Genomic DNA, 17,255 nt, shown 5'->3' with positions numbered 1-17,255 from the left:
TCTCGGCTGAGTTCGATTTCCTTGGCATTATTTCGTGGTTTCAGTACACTATATTTCAGTGTCTAGTACGACTGACTGACATACTGGCCAAGATGGTATGTCGTTGTCTATTTTATGTGTAGCAACAAATGTTGAATCTACTGTTATCGACTGGATGCCACAGCAACGTCTTCGCTTACCGACAAAATATGTGAATTATATAAATTACCGGCGAATACTCAATCCAGTTACGATTAGCCCTCTGAAGCCGCAGAAAACATTTCCCGGGGCTATACTCTCTTGGAAATTGAATGCTGAATGGAATGTGAATTGCCGTGACCGTGGAGCGAAGATATAATCTTTAGTGTTGACTGAAAATTGCTAAAAACGACCAACCATGTACATTTTATTAAAAGTAATCAAAAGGGCATTACGGGCGGGGAGGGAATGGCAGCGTTGACTGGGCTTTTTCACCTAACCATGACAGTGCCCTATATTTTATTGATTCGCTTATGGGTCTTATAGTGCTCATGGGGCTGTGCACTGCGATTTCTTGCGACTGCAAGACGGCAAAATCGCAGTTTATTGTCTATTGACGTTCGTTGTGCTGTCTCTTGTGTCTTCTCTAGTTTCTTGCAATCGAGTCGGTTTCAGGAACTGATATATAGAATCAGTGGTTTCGATTGTGCATATGAAATGATCGACGATCACCGCTATAAAGCGTACTTCATCACCCTACATAAAAAATCCGACAGTCTCTGTCGGGTCTCTGTCGGATTTTTTATGTAGGGTAGCGGCTGTGCACTGAGATTTCTTTAGATTCGAAAATAGCGAAATTCCAGGCCACAGTTTTGTTTCAGTATGATGTCACCCGCCCCGGAAGTATACTCATGATACTTCTTACAGAAGTTTGTTCTGTTGACGAATGAATATAAATCTGTCCCTAGCAATTCAATACCTTAGGCCCGGTTCCACAACTTGACTTTAAACCGAGTTTATCGCGTAAACCCGGTTTAACCAAGGTTAACTGTTACTTTGCGTTTCACAATACCAAAATCTCCGGTTAAGCTTCGCTGACCAGAGTTTAAACGAAACACTGGATTTTAGGGGGTTACGTTATTAATGCTGTGCGTGTAAAGGTACGGTAAAGGCCGATGAAGGGCTAGGGGGGGAATTGCAGTTTTCTGCTATGCTGAATCGATTTAACATTGAAATCCCATAAAACAGGTCGATGAATGCAGAACAATAGAATTACCCCCGGACCCACCCAACTGAAGAAGATATTAGCTCAGGGCTGAATGTCATTATCAGGACGGAAGAGGAGAGAAGATATATCTCCACATTATAAAAGTTGGTCACATTCTGGTCAGGAGTTTGTCGTTTCAATATGGTTCCAATAGCGCCGCTCGCAGCGCTGATATCGCCTTTTGCACTGCGTTTGATGGCTGTAACACGAAAAATGCATTTAAAAATTGTGCACGCGTCAGGCGCGCGTGGAGCACGTTCAAATTTCCGATGCAACATACGAAACCAGCGCTGCGAGCGGCGCTATCGGTACTACAAACTTCCGGCCAGAATGTGTCCCACCTTTGCCATCGAAAAGAGTAGGGAGTTATGTCTCCTCCCCTCTTCCTTCCTGATCATTATATAGGTATAACATTCAAGGAACGATTATATTCCCGCAATTTCCGATTGCCGTTACCCAAAAATGTTTTACGAATTTCATACCCGTAACAAGTCAAAACAGATATTGCTAATTGTTATTCTTGATTGATATTTCAGATCGATTGCGAGGTTGAAAGTAATAATAATAAAAGGCTTTATTCCCTCCGCACATCCATTTGAATTTCAAACTTCCCAATCACGGTCGACGCGACGGCGGTAAATGGATATGAGATCTAGATCTCGTCGAGCAACGAACCTGGGGAGATCGATCGCTCCGATTAACGGACAGAGGGTCGCGGGTTCTCGAGCCTCGTCAGAGCCGCGAAGCTCAGAACGTCGTGTCGTACGCGAGGCGAGGTAGACGACATTGCGCACTAGCTCGCTTGTTCCAACAGAGACATATAGCGTGTTCCAGAGTTGCGCCGCACAATCAATAAACTCCTATTATTCGAGTCAAGCGCACACTTCCTTTTAGGCCCGCGCGGCGCCTAGACCCGTCAAAATTTGACCACATTGAAACTCACCGATTACAGTTCTGTGTTGTTACACATTTTCCAACACACAATTTTGGTATAACAATGGCGCTCGTTAGTCCGGATCGCGTTAACGAAAAGAGCTATATCTTAGACGCAAGAAAGAATTTCGAGGATGTAAGTAAACACGTTTGCTGTCAATCTTATCTTTATACGAGTGTTATATATTTATAAATATATATGACTACGTCTTCATCGTACGCTTAACTCTCGATCTAAAAATGGTTACACAATCTACAAAAGCAAAAAGTGTTACACACCATCAATACGGTCGTTGCTTCAGGAGTCTGAATACCAGATTTAGGGTGCGATGGAGACGTAGTCTGTGCAATATGAGCGATTTTACGAGTGGTAAAGTTTTTCCACGCTTCTAGAGGTGCGTCAAATACCTGTCGTCGACGCTCATTCACAGTTTTGAGCAACTTGTAAATACGGATTTCACGATGCATTGGCATGAAGTGTCTTAATTACTTTACACCAACATGTGTTTAATGCAGTTCTTTAAGGAAGCGTGTGTCACAGTGATACTTCAACGTGTAAAACCCCTGCCATAGAGCGTAATGGTGCTTAGATATGTTGAAAGACTCGTACTAAACTCAAAATATTATAGCTGCTGAACTTGCCAGTTGACAAAGTTTAAAATTCATTGCCGTTTAGACGCATTTCTTTCCGATGAAAACGATTTTGAAATTTTTTTATAACAATACTGTCTTTAGGTCATTATTTTAATGATGAAACAATTGCCATGCAGTGTGCTTCCACTTATATTTCAATGGAACATAATTCTGTGATTGAGAAATTTTGATCCACTATTGCGGCTCAGAGGAGAGCTCTTTATTAAATTCCGGAAATGCTTGAGCACAGAAATTGAAATAGCGGTGCGAGGTTTATTTCCGCAGACATCTCGAGACGCCTGAGTTCAATTTCAAAATGAATTTGTTTTTTTATTTATGCGGGTCGCATCTCAACCTTGCAATTACACACGACATTTTCGAACTTGGAAAGGAATCCGCGGTGCTTTTACACCCATATGATATAAAAAAAATTTGTGATTCAAATTATCTGATGCTCTCTTATCTTGACCTACTTCTATTCCGCTTACTCCGTGAAAATACTCTCAACTTTTCCCGTTTTCTAATTTCAATTTTATCGTCCATGAATTATGACCACAAGCAGTTTAGCACGTATTATGTAATGTAATATATATATAACATCAAGTGTTGGCCCTACATTGGATTCTCTTTGATTGTGTTACCACTTCCGACCACAAGCTAATTTCACACTTAAATGTAGGTTTCAAGCATAGTGTAATCGCTACTCCGATTAAACTAGTACAGAGTATACCGTTAATTATTATCGTACTAGGTGGTTTACGAGTCTGCAAACCCCATACAACCCAGCATCATGTTTCAATTCCACATGTGAGGCCATAGCGAACGCGAACTCATCATCATACGTAGACGAATAAATATTTTATGGTGTACGCTGATATGGCATGCTGATGATTTTTTATTATACTCGAGACACGCGAAGTCCGTTTCAGCAGAATTTTTTAAAACGCAGCGGTCATATCTATATAATGTATATAGTATAAACACTAATAAATTACAGTGGTCAACAAAATTTTGTAACACGGACGGTGCTTACTAATTTTGAAATACGTATCTACCCTTATTATAAAACCATATTTCTTTTGATTCAATCAGGTCTATTTTTTTTTGTTTCAGCCAATACCAGTGAAATTATATGTTTATCGTTTGGACTTATTTATTTTTTTTGATTCAGAGTGTTTCGTTATTTACTATAAATACCGGTTAATTAGTTAGAATTGATGACAAAACATCATGAATCAAAAAAGGTACGTCACAACGATAAACATTCAATTTTACTGATAGTAGCTGTAACACAAAAACTAGACCTGATTGTATCAAAGTAAATATGGTTTTATAACGAGGGCAGACAGGTATTTAAAAATGAGTAAACGGCTTTCTTGTTACAAAATTTTCATGACCAGTTTAATGTAATACTATATGTAACCTCATTTTTTATTCAAGAAACTACATTTTTGGAAAAACAAAAAAAATTATATTACAATAAACTATTCGTATCTAAAATATTCTAATATCATATATACATAATCAGTTAAAAATTTTCACGTTACACACAAAAAGTGAATATTTGTTGCTCAGTGTTACTGACACGTACATTTCCGTGACGCTTTACTTTCAGGAATATTTAAAGAATGATCATCTAAACATTAAATATTACCATACTATAAATTATCTCTCCATGCGCATTTATAGGTAAATTCGTCGAGGGGTTCTTCACTTATGAGTATACTCGCTTCTTAGTATCTTACTTAACTTATTTTGCTTATCTATCTCTTTAGATAGACTTGTCGGTCATCGCTGGTGAGTATCGTCGAGTATCGATAAGTATCGACGAGTATCGGCGAGTACCGACTAGACTTTGGATAGATAGGTAAAATAAGTTAAATAAGATAGTTAAGAAGCGAATATACTCGGGAGTGAATAGCCCCTCGAAATTCGTTTCATTGCAATGAAAATGATACTGAAATGATGGGTAAAAAAACCGGCTATTCGCAGCTACATTCCACCAAATGTCACTTTAGCAAAGTTAATCAGTCTTGTCGACGATCAAACCAGTTGCTTTCAATAAAGTTGCACCGTGTTCCCAGTTCGAGTGAATAAATAATAAACAAGTTCAGTAATAGTTGATAGATGAAGTGTCGGAACTGTTTTTATTCGGCAGTAAATGCAGCGCATGCAGTGTATTCCACATATTAGTCAGTAGACAGTTCTCCAGATACGTGGATACAATATTGAATGTAATCTTACTTTCCGAAGTGAATCAATCGTCACATGAATGCGCTTTAAAATACAGTCGGGTTCTTTGGTATTATTTGTGGTTTTATAAAATCTCTCTAACTTCAAAGGAGTTACAGGAAGTCGCAGTTTCAGACGTGATGTTTAACTTTCGTTTGCAAAAGTAATTTCATCTGCTACATTGCCGTCACTATTACTAATTGATCGTACAGTTCTGTACATCGTGAAATTTGGTGCAATATGTAATCTGACCTCATTAATAGGAAAATGTTTGAAACTATCAACTATATAGAATTGGAAAAACGTACTACATATGATCGCTTCAGATATTGTATTTTATGTAAGACGTATCCATTGAAAGAAAAAATTTGGCCTTATTAATCGCATTTTATGATGATTCAAGAGCGCATTTTCACTGTTGTAAGGGAGAATATCTTCGAAGTAGGTACTGGATTGACTTGAGAGTATTTCTTGATGGCACAGTTTGATAACATCAGTTGAATAGTCTTTGATGATATAATTATGTTTATTTCACAATTTGCAGAATGTCATATCTCACAGTTGAAGAACGTCAAAGTCAAGGCAGTTGTCATAATAAATTAACTTCACAGGGACCTAGGTTCAGAATAATATAACCAGTAGTTTTCACTTTAATGATAAAATGTAATAACAGGAGGCTATATTTCACATAGAAACTTTTATTTACAAATGTAGGCGTTGGAAAGGGTCAATCGAGTACCGTTTAATTTTTACAACAATTTTGTTCCTTCAATTTTACTGATTGATTGGTAATTCATCCTAAGCGTCTAAAATGAAAAATACTTACATCACCTGGGTGTTGATGGTAAATTTTCGCACTGTATTGGAAACTACGTCGAATAATTGTCGTGTACGACTAATAATGCGCGTGATTTCGGGAAAATATTCTCATTATGCGCTGGATCATACATTGATCATTCGATTCGACAGGGTGGCAGTCTTGGATCGGATGATACTTACGACGACATGAAGCAGCTGGTCAGGGTAAGGCCAAACCTCAGGCTAAGGATTTACCTCTCGTTACGCCGCATATAAGTTTACATGATTTGCTCGCTTAACATTACTTTTATCAATGTGTATAATATATTTACGATGTATCGTGCACTATACTCGCTTAATTGCTATTTGAACAATATGAGTATAGGCAAAAATCGTGCTTGCGTTAAGGTTTCGCGTACTGTAATGACGATGAATACATTAGGTAGAGTACTTCTTGTCACTCAATGTCAGTGAGTCACACTTTTTTATTTTTATGAATGGATTTCTTGTGTAATAATAGTTTTTTACCCTCGAATGTACTCTCTAATTATTGAAAGGCTCGTATTAAGCTTTATCTGAGAACAGAAAATAATTCTCATATTCTACTCATTTTTCATTCGTATAACAAATGACACACGTCTCCAAACCGTTACCATTGTCCTAAGTTTCTCTGATACATCAGATGTATACGTACTATAGCGGTCGTTATCATCGTTGTAAGTTTAGTCGAGTGCTGTCGATAAACAGAAACATAGAGCTCTTTTCATTTTTTTTTTGTATGAAATTCTTATGCGAACTTTTATATTTCCTGGTTTCACGGTCACGGCTATAGGTTTCCTCTAATTTCAACCCTTTACAATGATATTAGAGAATCGATATAATCGCCTAGTTATGTAATTGAGATAATAAAAAGTCAAGAAGAAGTGACTGCAAGTCGATAAGCATTTTACATGTATGAATGTGGCGATTAGAAATCCTCAACTTTTTTTTTTCCGTCTCAGGCATGGAAACATCCGGGATTTTGTATTCAAGTGATAGATAAGTAATTTTCCGTACTGCAGTCTAATCATGCTCATGTCCGTGTATAAATTTCCATAACTCATATCATTACTGCGGTCATTATAATGTTTATTGTACTTCTCTGATCAAGTCATCCTCGATATTCTCCATCTGCTCTGTAACTTCTGTACATAGATACACACATATAATTTACGTAGCTATAGACGAGACTAACGACTGTGACGGCACGTGAATAATCTTGGACATTATGCATACAATGTGTAGTTATATGGGGTATTCCAAATCAAACCAACTGAAATTCTGATGTCCAATGGATTTTTTGGTTTGTTTCGGCCAAAAATGATGTTCATAATTTTTCGAAATTTTCCGCCATTTAGTAAAAATATGGCGACCCGAAATATCCTCTATATGAAGATGGACATTTTTAAAATCGATGAAACTCTTTGGTTAAATCAGGGACTCGAAAACACATCTTTTCGTCGTAATTCGAAAATGGGATGAAAAATGTTGAATATTTTTCTATTTTTGTTTTTACAAAAAAAATGTTTTCTCTCGGAATTTATTTCAATGATGGTTTCTTGTAGAAAAAAACCGGTCAAGTGCGAGTAGGACTCGCGCTCCGAGGGTTTCGTAAAAACTTGATTATTTTCTTTTATGCAATATAACTAAAAATTAATTATTTTTGAACTTTTTCCTTTACTTGTGCTGCGAGACCATGCTTCTCTCCAAATTCCGTGATCCAGGTCAACGAAGTACCCTATAGGTTATGATGAGTGAGTTTGAGAGTATCAAAATATGTGACATAAGTGACCATATCTTTTGATTACGTTGACCTAGAAACTTGAATTTTTTACACCTCCTAGGGACCGTAGACCTTGGTATTTGACATTAATTTCAACTTGATACCTCTACCCGTTCCTGAGAAAGTGGTTCTTGACAGACAGACGGACAACGAAGTGATCCTATAAGGGCTTCATTTTTACCTTTTAAGGTACGCAGCCCTAAAAATAAAATCAACGAAACTTCGTTTTGATAAAATTCGACTTTTTTTTATTAATCCAAGAGAAAAATGAAGGAAACGATTTTTTCCGAATTAAGCATAGTTTCCTTCGTTTTACTCTTTAAAAAAAAAAGGTAATCGAATTTTACCACAGCAAAGTTTTTTTTTTATTTTATATTTTACTACAAGAAACCATCATCAAAAATAAATTCCAATTGTGTGTTTTCGAGTCCCTGATTTTACAAAAAAGTTGCATCGATTTTAAAAATGTTTATATGGATGTCAAGGATATTTTGGGTTATCGCACTTTTACAAAGTAGCGGAAAAATTTTTAAAAATTCGAAGCATCATTTTTGACCAAAACAAACCAAAAAATCCATTGGACATTAGAATCCCAGGGGGTTAGGCCGATGAACTGTTGGTTTGACGCGGAATGCCCTATATATACACATATATTATAGCCATATCTGTGTAGATGGATTTGGGTCAGTGATTTTGATTATACATGCTCTCAGTTCTACATACTCTCATTTCATGGCAGACAGATCAGCTGGAGACGAGATGAGTCTGCATCAATTTGCATCTGCATGAGTGTAATCGCTGGTGTTTGCCAATTAACAATTTGCCTCTATTGTAATAGGTTCTTATCCATTTTTTTTTTACACTCTTTATTTCTTATCGCGCTCGCCTTCTAGACAACGGTACATTTGAATAAAATATTTCCACTCTTCTCACGCTGATATTTTCTGATATACGTATATATCTTGCAATTATTCTTTGTTATTTTACAGACTGACGAAGAAGATGCAGAAAAATTCACCAGCCTTCCATTGGCTAGTTTCAATTTCATCAATTCGATTATCGGCAGCGGTGTTATCGGTACGCTATAACAATTGTTACAATTATTTCACTAATTTCTCGTACGCGATCCATGATGCATCAAACGGATTATCATTCAACAAAAAAACAACGTCACAAACGCTTATCGAGGTAAGATGTATGATTTGCACTGCCTGGAATGACCTAGTTACGAGTGCAACGGGTCTCACAAGTCTTGTACGAGTATGATATAAAATATGCAATACAGAAGTGTGAAGATGAGTGATTCAGAATTGGTTCATCTCAAATTAACATTTTTAAATGACATGTTTATGGTTAAACAATTTTCTTTGCATAGCTGCAACCATTTTCGAGATCGATTATCACACGTGAATACATTGTTATCTTTCACCATTATACGTTATATATATCTGATGAAAACAGATTGTATGTAGACAATTGTGTTGAACTATGATATAACTTCCGTATCGTAACAGTCACGAATATTCGTAATCGCAATTTCTCTAATTACTTACCGAGATGATAACAGCTGTGCATGACATTGATCGAAAAAGAAAAATGTTCCTCACTTTAGGGACAGTGGAAATTTAAAACCTTAAAAGTATTTCGCTGTAACAAAAGTAAGCCTCCATCAAATACCGAGTACGATTTTGGAGCTAATACTCATTGCAGTAACAGCTTTAACGTGTCCAGTCTTGATGGATAATTAAGCAAAGAGCAAGCACTGTTCTAATTTTAGTATTATTTTCAATTTAGCGATACAAGATATTCGAAATGGAAAAAGCGGCACTTGTTCACGAATAAATGTTCCAAACTCGCGAGCATATTTTTAGATCTGCTTTGATGCTACGCAAAACGAGTTCTACGCGTATAGTGACCCCGAACGACCGTCAGCAAGTGAGGGTTTTGAATTAGCTAATTAATTGTAGAAATTAATTTTAGGTATACCCTACGCTTTACATCAGGCTGGATTCGGCATGGGACTCGGGCTGCTAGTTCTTGTAGCAGTTTTAACCGACTATTCCCTTATTCTTATGGTCCGGAGCGGTCATATCTGCGGGGAAATGAGTTACCAGGGATTAATGAGAGCCAGTTTCGGACGACCTGGGTTTTACATACTCACCGCCTTGCAGTTCATGTACCCGTTTATAGGTGAGTTAACGTACCAAGCAAACAAGTCCCGAGACGTACTTGAGCGCAATTTAATTTGAAATTTGAACTAGTTTTAATTGTTTCCCGTGAAAATGTCTTTAATTCATTTCAGACGCCTGAGATTGGAATCATTTCTTTTACCTAGCTACTCAATATCTTGATATTTACACGAAACTGTCACATTCCTTTTTCAGCAATGGTGTCCTACAACGTCGTAGTCGGAGATACGGTAACCAAAGTATTGATAAGGGTAACCGGCATCGATGAGACGAACATCTTCGCCAAAAGGCAGGTCGTCATTCTGCTGGCCACCCTGTGCATCACGATACCTCTGTGTCTTTACAGAAACATAGCAAGACTGGCGAAAATATCTTTCCTATCTCTTGTCTGCGTGGGGTTCATCCTGATTACGATTTTCGTTAGGATGGGTACCTTGGCTTCAGTAGTGTAAGTACTTATTCTTGTATTCCATATTATAAAATGCTCCAGATCCATTCTCAACTACTGTATAGAGTAGATCCGCTTCAATTGAACTTCAGTTATTGGAATTAGAAAAGTTATGCTCAAAGAATTTTCAATTGCTCAAACATTTGTTTCACAAATGTTGCAACATGTGTGGCATGTGTCGTCCCATCTAGGCCAAATAATGTCTGACAGGATTAATCACCCGCATTGCAGTAATATTCCGATCGTTTACTTCCTAGAGTCAACCATGCGTCGAAGGATGTGAAAATTGTTTATTAAATACGGTTCACAAAGAAACTTGGGATGCTTACGATTCCTTTTGTCGCGATCCGTGGCGAAAGCTGGCCCTTTACCCTACGCTAGCTAAGTCACCTGGAAAACGATCGAATTTCTTAAAACTCTTCCTTAAGAAGCTTCACCTTTACGTTTTTCAATATTGGGTTACGCTCGTGAGCTGACCGATGATTTGACGTTATATCTGAACTGCATGGTCAAACAAAGGAATGAAAAATACTTTGTTGTTTTCGTTCGCTGCAGTAAGTATACTTATCACCAGACTATAGGGGAATTGAGCGAATAACATGATCGCAATAATTTTAGTGGTACAGCATTAGTTATTGTAATCAGACATATTATGCTCATCGCTGGGAAATTAATTACTGCTTGCACATGTAATCGGTGACAGGTTATGTGTTTTCAGTTTTTGTAATGTTAAAATGAATCTAGCTAAAGTAATCGTTGGTTAATAATCTACCTTCTAAGTTTAAGCTCCTCTAATAAAAATAATTTTTTTTTTTTCTGAAAACGCGCTGAAACACTGGTACAAAAACTGGTGTCCGAGCTTTCCTTGACGACGCATTTGAAACTCCACTACGCCAGAGAGGAAGTCGGGATTTCACTCCGGTTATAGATGAATATCGACGAACTGTGCATGACGAATTACGACACGTAAAAAGTAGCCATTCATATTCATCCATATTATTCGCCAAAAGACGCTGAAGCTTCACAACAACATAATTGAAATGACTGTACCTAAGATTTCTGAAACTTTGATAAATTTTTGTTTTCTGTTGTTGCTAAGCATTTTGGATTTTTTCTTATCGTCAAAGAGATAATATTTCACTCGAAATATTTCGACATTTGACCTAACAAATCAACATCCACGCCCAATTTATTCCTAACAACACGAAACGTACAACATGAACGGTCAATACTATAAACGCAATTTAAAATTAGTTAGTCTTGAATATCTGCTTGAATCTCAAAACTTCAGAGAATAGGTGGAAATTTTTTCCCACGTGGATTTTTTGCTGAGAACTTGACATAATTTTACATATAATACTGAAAGCCATTCATCGAAGAGTTTGCACCTATATAGTGCAACTGATACCGGTCAGTTGCACCATATTTTAATCTACCTCGAGCAAATTCATTATTATTTTGCCATAGCTCGGAGAGAAAATAAAATAAATAATTTCCGAGGCACGACGGCCCTCTATAAAATGAGAAAAATTAAGTTTTGTTTGGAAGTTTTTTAAAGAGCCCCGCCGTGCCCCGGTCTCCCCTATCTTTGTTATAAAATAAATGACAACAATTCAACAACAAATAAAAGTATCAGTTGGACAAACAGTTGGTGCATACAATAATAACGCACTACCGTTAGTGCAACCGATATGTGCACATTTCTTACACTCAGATTGGAGCCATTCTTCGTTGCTTTGAGTATACGGCTGCAAGCAGATTAAACAAAATGTAACTTGGTCCGAAGACTCTCGGTCGATGGATTTACTCGGTTTTTTCGTCATCTTTTTCTTCTTGGTGGTTTTGTAATTGGATAAGGAATTGTGTAAGAAATGAAGATGGAAAAATCAGTAGGATTTGAACTGTGTTACTATTAACACCTACGGCAATTTTGTATACACAAATAAAAATCCTGTGCTCCGAATCATAACCTAACCTGCATCACTTATAGTCAAAGCATCTTAGTTCGAGGTAGTTGATATCAATTATGAACAACACTCATGGTTTACACACCAGACGAAAACATATTGAAAGGGGAATATTTACTTTCGAATGCAAAAAATAGACAATTGAGCACAGGACAAAAAGGATTTGCATAACTTCTGCGAAACGTTGGTGATAACTTCTGTAAATTAGTCCATACAGTTCAGATATAATCAGCAAGATGGCGGAGTCTTCACTGTAACAATTAACGCCCTGTTACAACTGACACCAGTCTCCCCTACATCTAACAATTATGCATATTGTACAGTCTATACATGCATTACGATACACACATTGTATTTATCAAACCCCTTAGGCCAAGTCACGAAGACGGCTGGAGATTCGCCAACCTTCCAGGAATCATTCCAGCGGTGGGCATAATGGCTTTTGCATTCATGTGCCATCATAACACTTTCCTCATTTACGGGTCAATAGAAAGAGTGACACAGCAAAAGTGGGACGTCGTCACTCACTGGTCCCTTCTTACATCGTTCATCGTCGCAGCTGCATTCGGTATTGCTGGTTACGCCACTTTCACCGCCGATGTCCAAGGCGATCTGATGGAGAACTACTGCTGGGACGACGATCTTATGAATCTCTCAAGGGTCATGTTCAGTGGGACGATACTGCTCACCTATCCTATCGAGTGTTTCGTTACTAGAGAGGTACGCACGGAGATGTAATGTATGATATGCGCATAGAACTCGCAGATAATAATGTGTTATCTAAATTAAAAGTATTTTGGTTCATTACCATTGGTTCAGGTAGTTGGACCGAGGTTGCTATACTATTACTACGATAAATATGCATTTATTTCAACTATAAAAACATTAGACCGTTGCGATTACTATCAAAATTTAATTTACCGAAGTAATTTTTGTGGTGAATTGAAAACCAGCAACAGTTTCTATACACTTGAGGATACTGTACTCGTATTCAAGCGTAAGCCGAGGAATAAAATATATTTCCCTCATGGTAGGCGGAAAACGGGATTTTACAATGTCTACGTCGGATGAAAAATGTTGTCTGCATCACGTGCGTAACAGTTTATACCCTTGATACGAAAATAACTATTTCCTACCGGCATTTAATAACTTATACATGATAGAACGGCAGTTGCTAGAGAAGCCAATCCTAATTTGAAATTAAAACTAGTGTGCACGGTCGGTAAAGTGGTGAAAAAGATAGCTGCCTGCAGATTCTAATTAATACGTATAACAAGCGCCATTCTACAATATCTGAATTGTTCATTGGTGAAAACAAATTCCATCCTATTGCTCTGTTTAAAGAGTACTCCGAAACCTACAATCGTGGTAATTTACTTAAGTACTCGGCCAAGAGTTAGAGGAAAAAAGTAGCTTCATATAATGCAAATTTCTACGGAATTTAATTTCTTATTGGAAAATGTTGGGGGTCGTCCCTGAATATGAATTTAAGTTGGTGCTGTGGCGGGGGGGGGGGGGGGGGGGTTGAGCTTCGGTCGCCATCTTGGAAAAAACACATTTTACCAAATACCTCGTGAATTCCGCGTCATCGTCAAGAAAATTCTCTACGACTTTTATTAGAAAATTTTTCTGCATAATTTTTTCTGCATAATAGCGCATAGGTTTTTATACATAGGGCGCCAGATTTTTTCATTTTCATGAAAAATTTCATGGAAATTTTGTGTATTACAAATTTCGTTACGGTCATTTTTATTGTTTCATTAACCGTTAACTATATTTGTGGCAATAACCATTTTGCGAAAAGTTTGCCGCACTATGTATGAAAACCTATGGACTATACAGAAAAAAGTTTCAAATAAAAGTTTTAGAGAATTTTATTATCTGTGAAAACTATTTTAACTGTATACACGAGATATTTGATAAAACGTCTTTTCCGAGATGGCGGCTAAAGCTTAACCCCGCCCCCCTCCTCGCGTCTCACCAACTTGAATTTACATTCGTAACGAAATACGGTAAAAATTGAACTGTATTATGGACCGATGACGTAATGGTTATACCTCCGAATTTCCTTTCTGATCTTGATGTTTTTCAAAAAAACCACTGGACGTATAATAATGTGGTTTTATCAACAAAACCAGGGGGTGGGGGGTTATAATAATGCTGAAGGATTATACTTTCCAAATATATCAGAAACTTGAATACGGGAATCTTTCCTGGCAGTATACAATTTTCGTTAACGGATGCATGAAGAAATTGTGAATCGAATTTGTATTAGAAACTCGTACGGTGTATATTATTTAGAAAATGATTTATACTCACGCGGTATCCACTCGTCCGTGCGTAAACTTTCAGCAGAGAAAGACACTGATTCGTTACGTGCATTTCGTTTGAACAGGTACTGATGACCGCGATAAAGGGTACGGACGAAACGGAGAATCACGATGCCTACATTTCCGGCTCCGACCGAAAGTACTTGATAATAACTTTGAGCATCGTAGCGGTGACGTACCTAATTTCAATGTCAACCGACTGCCTCGGGGTCGTCCTCGAACTTAATGGGATTCTGGCCGCAGTACCATTGGCCTACATTCTGCCCGCGCTCTGCTACCTCAGACTCGAAGAGGGCTCGCTGTTTTCGGCGAAGAAGCTTCCCGCTTTGGGACTGATGCTTTCTGGGGTATTCGCGGCTATTTCCGGACTCCTGCTGCTCATCTTCACTTCGGGTTCGACCGACTCCTGTTTCCACGGGACAACGCTTGCTTACTGTGGCAATTCGACGGACACCGTAAGCACTACGGATCCGGCAACTGGTGTCTTATAATAATCTTACATGTAGGCCGATATCGTTCTGATGTCCACAATGCGTGCAACGCAAGTTACTTTTACAATGTTTATTCATTTTTCCTCATTTTCTGCTCGGCCTAACCGAACCGCTTTAAATATAATAAGTAATATTTTACAAATTTTTGAGACTTTTGATATATATCTTTGTACACAATATTTTTTTATTTTATTTTTTTACACATAATTATTACCGTATGGTGATCATTTTGAGTTTAGATTTTACAGTGCATTTCACGTCGTATAAATTATGGGTAATAGTTTTATGCTTGCAAATCTAGTATCATTTTTGATTCGATGAAATATGTTTACTCTACATATTTATACCTATATATGCATGTATTGAAAATCGTGAAGCTCTTGTATGTGACATCGACGCATCGAAAGCAGACCATTGATGACCATAAGAAAGTATTTACCAAGCACAAAGATAGAAAGAAAAAATATTACCTAACGTTAAAAATCGTATACAAATATTTGAAAAAAAAAGGAAAAAAAAAACAATTATCGACAAACGAGCAACAGTGTTCACAGTTGATGATAATAATATTATTACTATTGTTATGTGTGTATAAATATATATTAAACGAATTTTGTCACCTTCGACAATCGCTGCTATACCAAAACGCGTGTTGCCAAAGTAATGTATTGTATACATTATATACCTGTATGTATAATTATGTTATTTCAAACTGTAGTGCGGAAAAGAATTTTCTTTGTTGCCATGAGGATGAAAATTGACAATTTGGTTTTTGCATGAGAAATATTGAAATAAATAATACACGATATACACAAAGTGGAAAAGCGAATTGAAGTAGGTCGTATTGTTTCGTTTTTCAATTGAATCAAAACTGAAGCAAATAAACCAGATTGAAAACTACGATAGTACGACGTTACGCGTGCTAAGGTATACATGATCTACGTACTAGAAGATCTGTAACATTCAATTGCATATAACATTCACAATTGTCGTTGTTACCAAAGAAGAAAATCTATGTTTTAATTACGTTAGGTTTCTTTACTTTATACGTATCCAAAAATTTTGAATCTTTCATCGTGCAAAGACCCAATTACTGATGCATAGTGTTGTTCCCGTGTTGTGAAAAACCACTTGAAAGTCAAAGAACAAAAAAAAAACACAACAAAGAATGAGGTCAAGTAAATCAAAACATGATATTTTGAACATGCAGGCTGTGTTTCATTGATACTGGACATGTACATATGGGAAAAATTACACGGGAAACTTAATGTAATTTAAACTCTTCGTCTACGCTGCGATATGTGGAGAGTTTAGAAACTGACGGAATAGAGGAGTCAGATTTGAATCTCTAACAATAAGAAATAATATAAAAAAAGAAAAGAATGCATAAGTAAATGAAAAGATTTAGCGCGAGGATGGATAAATAAACACGAAACCGAGTCTCAACTCTCAAGGAAGACTATATATAATATTTAGATTTAAATAAAACCAGTATATGCAAATCCGTCGACGTTTACGAAAAAAGAAAAGAGGAAAACTGTTATCAAAATAAGGAAAGCAAAAAAAAAAAAAAGAAAATAATAAGTAGACAAAACTAGACCAATACGTATAAATTTACTTTTTCTCGCGCCAAACCTTTTTACATAAATAGATATTTGCGACATTCTACAACTTCGTCTGTGATTTTTATTTTTCGACTATTATTTATTCTCGTGAGATATTCGATATATAATTGTAATATAGTCTATTTGAAATGTATTATAAATGAGGTTGAAATCGTATGTATATATGATTATACAAATGACAAATATATGAATTTAACAATTATATTTAAAAATTTCTGACGGTCTCTTCTGTTATTCGGCAATGTCTATCTGAAAGTGTTCTGAAATCTTCTTACTTTTCTATACTTTTGATCAGGGTCGAATGTTCGGTGATTGATGCACAAACGTATATAGCACGGTACGTTACGTATATAGATAACTTACGGTCGACGTGAAATTTTTCAACCCTGCGAGACAAGAAACATTGGTGAGACTTTTCAAAATAGTACCAGGAAAATTGACTGCAACCTTGATCCATGAGCCATTCATCCTTTTGGCCCTATTTCCATATTTTGCGACTGAAGACTGATTTAACGGGGTTGCAAGTTGACACACGATTCGATGTAATGTATTTTACAGATAT

At 36.9% G+C, this 17,255-nt stretch overlaps 1 protein-coding gene across 6 annotated transcripts; it reads left to right on the top strand.

Annotated features, from left to right (window-relative positions):
• The first annotated feature begins 1,981 nt into the window (after window positions 1–1,981).
• Window positions 1,982–16,703, top strand: LOC124221273 (putative sodium-coupled neutral amino acid transporter 11). 6 transcript variants are annotated; one of them, XM_046631108.2, is made up of 7 exons: window positions 1,982–2,294; window positions 5,993–6,046; window positions 8,633–8,720; window positions 9,624–9,833; window positions 10,028–10,280; window positions 12,619–12,967; window positions 14,643–16,703. In XM_046631108.2, the coding sequence occupies exons 1-7, from the start codon at window positions 2,223–2,225 to the stop codon at window positions 15,066–15,068; spliced, it is 1,452 nt and encodes a 483-aa protein (XP_046487064.1). In that variant the 5' UTR covers window positions 1,982–2,222; the 3' UTR covers window positions 15,069–16,703. The 6 variants fall into 6 exon arrangements, with proteins under 6 accessions (XP_046487064.1, XP_046487066.1, XP_068993559.1 ...); XM_069137457.1 differs by lacking the exon at window positions 1,982–2,294 and adding an exon at window positions 2,376–2,553; XM_046631109.2 differs by lacking the exon at window positions 1,982–2,294 and adding an exon at window positions 4,653–5,867.
• The last annotated feature ends 552 nt before the right edge of the window (window positions 16,704–17,255 follow it).

This window comes from Neodiprion pinetum, chromosome 6 (genome assembly GCF_021155775.2).
Source record: "Neodiprion pinetum isolate iyNeoPine1 chromosome 6, iyNeoPine1.2, whole genome shotgun sequence".
NCBI lineage: Eukaryota > Metazoa > Arthropoda > Insecta > Hymenoptera > Diprionidae > Neodiprion > Neodiprion pinetum.
Note: the sequence above shows the minus strand (reverse complement) of the source record. Positions and strands in the feature narration are given on the sequence as shown.

Coding starts and splice junctions, on each gene's coding strand:
- LOC124221273 (XM_046631108.2), top strand. CDS start 2,223: ATGGCGCTCGTTAGTCCGGATCGCGTTAACGAAAAGAGCTATATCTTA. Junction 2,295..5,992: donor CAAGAAAGAATTTCGAGGAT/GTAAGTAAACAC, acceptor TCGATTCGACAG/GGTGGCAGTCTTGGATCGGA. Junction 8,721..9,623: donor TATCGGCAGCGGTGTTATCG/GTACGCTATAAC, acceptor AATTAATTTTAG/GTATACCCTACGCTTTACAT.